The 8,002-nt window shown below is 42.8% G+C and overlaps 1 protein-coding gene across 1 annotated transcript; it reads left to right on the forward strand.

Annotated features, from left to right (window-relative positions):
* Nucleotides 1-613: 613 nt before the first annotated feature.
* LOC123966159 (odorant receptor 131-2-like) lies at nucleotides 614-4,287 on the forward strand. Its single transcript, XM_046042363.1, has 2 exons — nucleotides 614-1,594; nucleotides 3,874-4,287. Exons 1-2 carry the CDS (start codon nucleotides 614-616, stop codon nucleotides 4,285-4,287), a joined length of 1,395 nt encoding a protein of 464 aa, XP_045898319.1.
* Nucleotides 4,288-8,002: the final 3,715 nt, after the last annotated feature.

Here is an 8,002-nt window from a genome sequence, read left to right on the forward strand (position 1 = left end):
GCAGTGTCTCATTCATTGACTGGATGATGGACAGAAGAAAAATGGATAAAACTTTGTGTTACATCAGCATGTAGTGTCTAATATAATGTAGGTCCTACACAAGACGCCTTTAAGATGTGCAGCTTTATTTACTACAACAATAGTTTGAATGCTTATTTCATTTATCACTCAAATACTTAATTTAAAGAATGTTCCTGTGCTTCAGGCCCATGCCAGTCATTAATAAACCTAAACATTATTAACAAGTACTTTGTGTTTCTCTTAAGACTTGACCGACTACACGTCCAGTGATTAATCCCTGCCCATTACATCTTACACGTGTTGACGGTGCTGACAAGTGATGACGTCACATGAAGGAGGTGTGAAGACAGAGCTCATAAACAATATGTGAGGACAGGCAAACCCTGCAGACCAGCGCTGCCCACATGGAAACAAGACTCCACTCTGTTATCTGTCTGTACAGGGAAAAAGAAAGCCGAAGACTTTGGGTTTATGGTAACTCAGTAGTCATGTTGACAGTGTTAAGGATAAAAACTGGACAAAATAAGTTTGTTTTGTGCTCCAATTTTAATCAATAGAATTACATTTCTGATGTTGTTAATGTTTCTTTAATATGTCCTACTCAAATCAATTGCAGACAAACATCACTGTTGAACTGCAGTATCAGGGGTTTCTGGAAATAATGCTGCTTTCCATTGTGACTACAGTGCCATGTTGTGTGTTTCTCTTCATTAATGTGACCTTGTTATTCACCTTGAGGAGTAAACCAGTGTTTTGTGAGACCTCTCGTTACATTCTGCTGTTTAACCTCCTCCTTGTAGACACTTTACTGATGGCAGAGGGTCAGTTAATGTACATAATGGCTGCTTGGAATATAACAATGACATATCCTGTGTGTGGATTTCTCAACATGCTTGCTTATTACATAAATGAAATCTCTCCTCTCACACTGGTGGTGATGTGTCTGGAGAGATTTGTAGCTGTGTGTTACCCACTGAGGCACGCTGCCATCATCACCGTCAGAAACACAGGGGTGGCTGTTTGTGTTGTTTGGGTTTTCAGTTCAATCAGTGTTTTTATCCAAGTTCTTCTAATGTTAAAATTTCCATTTGCAGAGCTGGAGAGTCTGCAGATGAGAGATTTTTGTGGCAAAGACAAAATGATGTTTGATCCAGTAGCTGCTGATTACGACAAAGCCTACAATTGTTTTCTGTTTGTATTAGCTGGTGTGGCAATCGTTTCCTCCTATATTGGTGTGATGATAGCAGCCAGGTCGGCCTCCACAGACAAAGCTTCAGCCCGTAAAGCTCGTAATACACTGCTGCTGCATCTGGTGCAGCTGGGCCTCAGTCTCTCCTCAACTGTGTACAATCCATTGCTTGTCATTATCGCTGAAAATCTAGACGGGCTCATGTTTTTGCGCATCCAGAATATTATTTATATTTGTACTATCATGCTTCCCAGATGTCTGAGTGCTCTCATCTATGGTCTCAGAGACCAGACCATCAGACCCGTCCTCATGTACAATCTCTGCTGTCAGAGATTCTCACCTTCGTTCTCAGTCGTCCAAACCAAAGCTAAAATCAGCAAACTTGTAACATTTTGGAGTGGCCTATTATTGTGGCCAGCATAAAGCACACCTGTGCAGTCCCCATGCTGTCTGATCAGCATCTTGATATGCCACACCTGTGAGGTGGATGGATTATCTCAGCAAAGGAGAAGTGCTCACTAACACAGATTTTGACAGATTTGTGAACAATATTTGAGATAAATAGGAATTTTTTGTACATAGAGAAAGTCTTAGATCTTTTAGTTCAGTTCATGATGAATGGGGGTAAAAACAAAAGTGTTGCGTTTATAACTTTGCTTTGTGTACATTGCTAAAGTCATCTTATAAATGGTATATAATGTTGCAGTGTAGTTGCTAAAATGCATTGGCTTAATCTCCATTATAATAATGTTGTGTAATCATGTTTTGTAATGGTGTGCTTCAGTATTGACACTCTTGCTATTACTCTTTTGTCTCTTACTTACTTATTTTTTTTTACTCTATCCAGCAGTCATTATATATTAAAGTGTATTCGCTGTAAAGTGTAATTATATATTGCTAAATCATTTATAATGTGCTGCTTCAGTATATATTATATTTGATAATGAAGTTCTGAGTCCATCAATAGATTTTGGGGTCAAGCAAGTAAAAAGGCTGTTGCAGTAATCCAGGTGTGAAGAAATAAAGGGGGGCAATAGAGGTTCTGATTGACACCACGTTTTCTGTAAAAAAAAAAAAAAAAAAACTTTCAGCTGAGACACAAGGAGGGGCTGGACTTGCTGCCTCCCCACAGGAACACATGCTGAATGAGAAAATTCAAACTTGAATTAAATGAAATTATTGATAAAAAGACCCATGTCCAATTGCAAAGACTATGCTTGGAAAAGTTTGAACATGGCAATAAATCCTAGCCAACCAATTAAAATTGAACAAAGAAAAAAAAACTCTTTCCTCGTTAAACGCCTCAGCTGGGAACATGACTGGTAACCCAGAAAACAAAATGCATTTAGAGAATTTTATAAAAACTTATCGACATCACAAATTGAGCCATCTCACTTCGCCCAATCGCCCAATATCACTTATAACACAGATCTTTAAATCATCTGCAAAGCCCTAGCAAAAAGGCTAGTGAAGATCACTCCTGGTATAATACACCCCAACCAAACTGGATTTATTAAGGGCAGGCACTCAACCAACAATACAGACAGGCTACTTAATGCAATACACTACGCCACTATTCATAACCTGGAAAATTCTCTCTGGTCCCCCTTGATCAACTCTATCACTTAGTGGGGATTGATGTTTGCAACCTCGCAGCTCTGGGATCCATGCAGTCGATGGGTGAGTCCTAGGGACTGGGTGCCCCTGGCGGCCTCCTGGGACTAAGGGACTGTTGTCACTGTCGTGGGGTGGCTGCTGTCCCTTTCCTTTGGGGGGCGGGGGTGTGTGGGGTGTTGCTTTGCTACTGGGGGTGCGGCGGTTAGCACTGTCGTCTCACAGCAAGAAGGTCGTGGGTTTGAATCTCAGTTGTCCCAGGCTTTTCTGTGAGGAGCATGTTCTCCCCGTGTGGCCCTGCGATGGACTGGCGACCTGTCCAGGGTGTACCGTTCCCCCAGTGTCAGCTGGGGTTGGCTCCAGCCTCCCTGTGACCCTGTATGCAGGATAAGCGGTTGACGATGGATGGATGGCTATAGGGGGTTGGGAGGGGGATGTTGGGAGGCTCTACTATCTGCCAGTTGTGGGGTGCCCGTGTTGCAACTACCCTCCAATTTTAACTGCACCTTAGTTACCAAACACAAGATCATTGGTATCACATCAGTGAGGTGAGATCCCTACACAGAGCCCAAAGGATACTAAAGGACAGTACCCACCCAGCCACAGCCTGTTCACCCTGCTGCCTTCTGGGAAGAGATGTAGAAGTGTCTGCTGCCACAGACTGCAGAACAGCTTTTCCCCCCAAGCTATTAAACTCTAATTCAACCTCAGCACTGCTCCAGTGATGATATTTTATTTCTGTTTACCATTTGTAGCAGAAGGGAGTTACAAAACTCAATTACACTCTATAACTTTGTACCCTCCTACCATATCTCAACTCCACCATACAACACTTCACAAACCATGACATGCATCCAATACAATATCGTACATTTACAGAGGCGGGAGAGGGTGTTGGGAGGGTGGGGGGTCATTGGCCTCGTGTCCTGCCCATGGAGCCCCAGGGCGTTGACAATGGCTCATACCATTGGTAGCTGCAGCTCTGCTAGTGATTCCCCCACCAGGTTGGATATGCCTCCAGATAAAAACTTGATGATATGTGTAAGTAGCTGTGCAAAGAGGTGTCAGAGTCAGTCCTGCGCTGCATTAATGAACACTTCGATGCCTTTGAGGCTAAGTTTCAGTCACTCGCAACTTCGCAGGCTGAACTGCAAGCCCGCATGGCTAGCCAGGAACTAGCTACTGGCGACCTTGACGTCCGCATAACAACGCTTGAAGTTAAATACAGTGAACTGGCGGTACGCAACATCCAGCTTCATACCAAGGTGCTTGATCTGGAGGCCCGCTCTTGGAGAAACAACATAAAAATTGTGGGGATACAAGAGGGTGAGGAGGAAGGTAGACCCACTGAATTCGTCTCCAGACTAATCCCCAAACTGCTCGGTGGCGCACCCTTTCCGCATTCCAGTCAAAATCGACCGGGCGCACCGCTCCCTCCAGCCAAAGCTGGCCACCAGCGCTAGACCACGTACCATCCTGGTGCGCACCCATCACTTTCAGGAGAAGGAGTTGATTCATTCATTTAACAAAATCTGAAACAGAACCCAATATAACTGTGGCTTTAGACGCTGAAAAAGCCTTTGATAAGCTAGAGTGGCCATATTTATTTAAAGTGTTGCCCAAGTTTGGGTTCGGTCCATTATTTATTAGTTGGGTTCAAACTCTATACCATAAATCCCAGGCACCGGGCACTGCTCTTCCGCAGGTTACGCCTTTTGCATTCCATCGCCATTGCGTTGTCAACTGGCATTTGGATGGTCGTTTTTTTTTACTTTTTATTTTTGGTTGTCTGTTTGTTGGGTCGGGGTCTTCCGCGTTTGCATTGTGGTGCATCTGGGTGTCATATATATATATATATATTTTTTTTTTTATTTTAATTTTTTAAATTTTATTTTTTTTATTTCTCCCACCCCTATTGGCTATTGGCGTTCTTGCCTGCCTGTTGCTGGGGTAGGTGTGGCACAGTCATGGCGACAGACTGGTGAGGAGAGCTGGCTTAGTGGTGGGCTCAGAGCTGGACTATGAAGAACAACTACATTCTTTAACAGGCTTATGCTGTTCGGCTGGTTGTCTTTTACTATTATTATTATTTTTATTATTTGTTTGTTTGTTATTGTTTTGTTTGTTTGTTTGTTTGTTTGTTTGTTTTTCTCCTCCCCAAGCTCTCTCCCCAAGCTCTCTGTTCTATTGCAGGTTTCGTTGCTTTCTGCAATTGGTGTTTCCCACAGCTTTTCCCTGTTGTCCCCACCTTCCATCCCCCTTCTCTTACAGGTCTTGTCCTTTCTCTGTGCTGTCTGTTTGTGCCCCCCCATCCCCGTGTCTGCCCCCCTGTCCGGCCCGGTGACAAATCAATACACAATTAAATAAATAATAAAACAGACAAAGGAGTATATTAATACTCTCTTGTTAAAGTAAAATCTGTCTGGCACAATATGGTATCCAGGTCATTATACTCTATACCAGACTGCTGGGCAGGACAGGTTTAAAAATAAATAAATAAATAAACCCCAGGCAAAAATTTGCACCAAGGGACAGGTTTCATCTACATTCCCTTTAAGCAGATCAAGTTGACAGGGATGCCCTTTGTCTCCAGCACTTTTTGTCTTGGCAAACCTTTAGCTAAAGCAATTAGACAAGATCCTGATATAAAGGGCTTTCAACAGTTCATAAAGTTAATCTTCTAGCAGATTATGTTATTTTGTACTTAAAAGACCCTAGTAACACTCTCTCCAAGTTACAAACTGTACTAAGTACAAATGGTAGTATTTTAGGCTATAAGGTAAATTTTGAAAAAAGTGAAATTATTCCATTGACAAGTTTTGATCAGTCTAAACTCCAGCGACAACAACCTTAAAAACCTGTACAAACTGAATTTCCTCCCACTGCTCAGTAAGATCGAGGATGACTTACGTAGATGGATGGGCTTGCCTCTCACCCTGATTGGAAGAGTTAATTGTATTAAAATGAATGTACAACCGAGATTGCAATATTTGTTTCAATCCCTGCCCATTCAAGTACCCCGGATATCCATGGGAAAGCTAACATGGGACTATGGCTCAGGAGGACTTCGATTACCAAATCTTAAAATCTACTACATGGCGCAAAAAATGAGGTTCATCTCATCCCTTTTTGAGGGCAGTGACGCCCCTTCCTGGACAAAAATCGGACTGCACCCCATGAAAGAAAGGGTCTACAATGACTTCATTTACAAACATAATTCTGGAACTGTACACCAGAGGACAGATAACCCTATATTGAGGCATCTGATAAAAATTTGGTATGAGGTTCACAAAAGTCTTGGACTGAAGGTAGGACTGTCACCTAAAACACCTTTAAAGCAAAAAGAACTTATACCAATGACTCTTGATAATAAGATGGACATATGGCATCATAGGGGAATCCAACACTTTTAGAATTGCTTCGACAAAGGACTTTTCATGGAATTTGAGCACCTGAGGAGGAAAAATAACCTGTAGAAGCAAACCTTTTACTGTTGTCTCCAACTTTCCTTTTTGAGAGCTAATTTGGGTCCTGAAATGACTCTGCCTGTCATGTTGTTGAAAGATTTCTTTATGATAGGAAAACATATAAATTAATTTACAAAATATATTGCCTGATGTTGAATGAGGGCCCCAAACCAGGTGTGCGTAAGTCAAGAATGAAATGGGAGTCAGATCTCAATGTTGCAATTGATGAACAGCTTTGGAGAGAATTATGTCACAACAGCCTGTCAACTTTTATCAATGCCAGATACAGATTGATTAACTATAATATTCTACGTCAACTATGCCTTTCCCCAGAAAAATTAAAATCATTCAAATCTACCCTGTTGGCTGCTTTTTGCATTGTACCTGGCTGTGTATAAAAGTTAGTCCTTTTAGGCATGATATCAGCTCCACTCTAACCAGGATCACAGGAGTTAATGTTCCTGTGGACCCTGAACTTTGTTTATCGGGGATTACCATTCTCTAAATAATGCACAACTCAAATTCATTGAAATTGCTCTATGTGTGGCGAAGAAGTGCATTGCAATGTCATAAAACGAAGGTTAAAGTCAAGGGCACCTGGAGTTGATTGAAGATACTGGAAAACATTTCATCCCTCATCCAAGGGACTTCTTCAGTTCTGACTGACAGGTAGGGAAACTCAGCTATTTAACCTCAGTGGGGTCGTTGGCCAGGGTCATCGATACCGCTGGTTCGTTAGTGTTCCTGGTTGTTGTAAAAACATTTGTTACGGTCGTTTGGACTACCGGTGGCCAAGACTGAACGACCATTGTTGGTATCTTCACCTGAGGCCAATAGGTTACGTTTGTTGAGTTTCCTGGGAAGTGATGAAAGGACAGCATTGTAAGTGGGGGATAAGTGGTGGCGTAGACCCCCTCCCCTGTTCAATGACGGCTTCTCCACCCTGGTGTAGATGCTTCCTTGACACCTCTTTCAAACCATCCATCTTCTCTGTCTAAAATGTGCGCCTGGTGGTCCTCAAACGAGTGTCCTCTGTCCTTCAGATGTAAGTAGACTGCAGAGTCTTGACCTGAGGAGTTGGCCCTTCTGTGTTGAGCCATGCGTTTGTGTAGTGGTTGTTTAGTCTCCCCAATATACAGGTCTGTGCATTCCTCACTGCATTGGACCGCATACACTAGATTGCTTTTCTTGTGTTTGGGTGTGCGGTCTTTGGGGTGGACCAGTATCTGTCTTAATGTGTTCTTGGGTTTAAAAAACACAGGGATGTTTGTTGAAAATCCTCCTGAGTTTCTCTGATACTCCAGACACGTATGGAATCACAATGTTGTTGCGTTTGACCTTCTTTTCCTCCCCTGTAGTTTTGTTCTTCTTGGATCTTGTGGCTGTTTTCACAAAGGTCCATTTAGGGTATTCACAGGCTGTAAGTGCCCCCTTCAGGTGGTTCTGTTCCTTCTCTCTGGCTTGGGCGCTTGTTGGTATGTTTTCCGCTCTGTGGTGCAGTGTTCTCATGACCCCTAGCTTGTGCTCCAGTGGGTGGTGGGAATCGAACAGTAGGTATTGGTCTGTGTGTGTGGGTTTTCTGTAAACACCAATCTGCAGGCTCCTGTCCTCTTCAATGTGTACAGCGCAGTCCAGGAAGGCCAAACTGTTGTTGTGAACATCTTCTCGTGTGAACTTGATGTTACTGTCCACAGAGTTGATGTGTTCTGTG

The sequence above is a fragment of the Micropterus dolomieu genome, unplaced genomic scaffold, assembly GCF_021292245.1.
Source record: "Micropterus dolomieu isolate WLL.071019.BEF.003 ecotype Adirondacks unplaced genomic scaffold, ASM2129224v1 contig_12816, whole genome shotgun sequence".
Taxonomy (NCBI): domain Eukaryota; kingdom Metazoa; phylum Chordata; class Actinopteri; order Centrarchiformes; family Centrarchidae; genus Micropterus; species Micropterus dolomieu.

Coding starts and splice junctions, on each gene's coding strand:
- LOC123966159 (XM_046042363.1), top strand. CDS start 614: ATGTCCTACTCAAATCAATTGCAGACAAACATCACTGTTGAACTGCAG. Junction 1,595..3,873: donor AAGCTAAAATCAGCAAACTT/GTAACATTTTGG, acceptor ATGTGTAAGTAG/CTGTGCAAAGAGGTGTCAGA.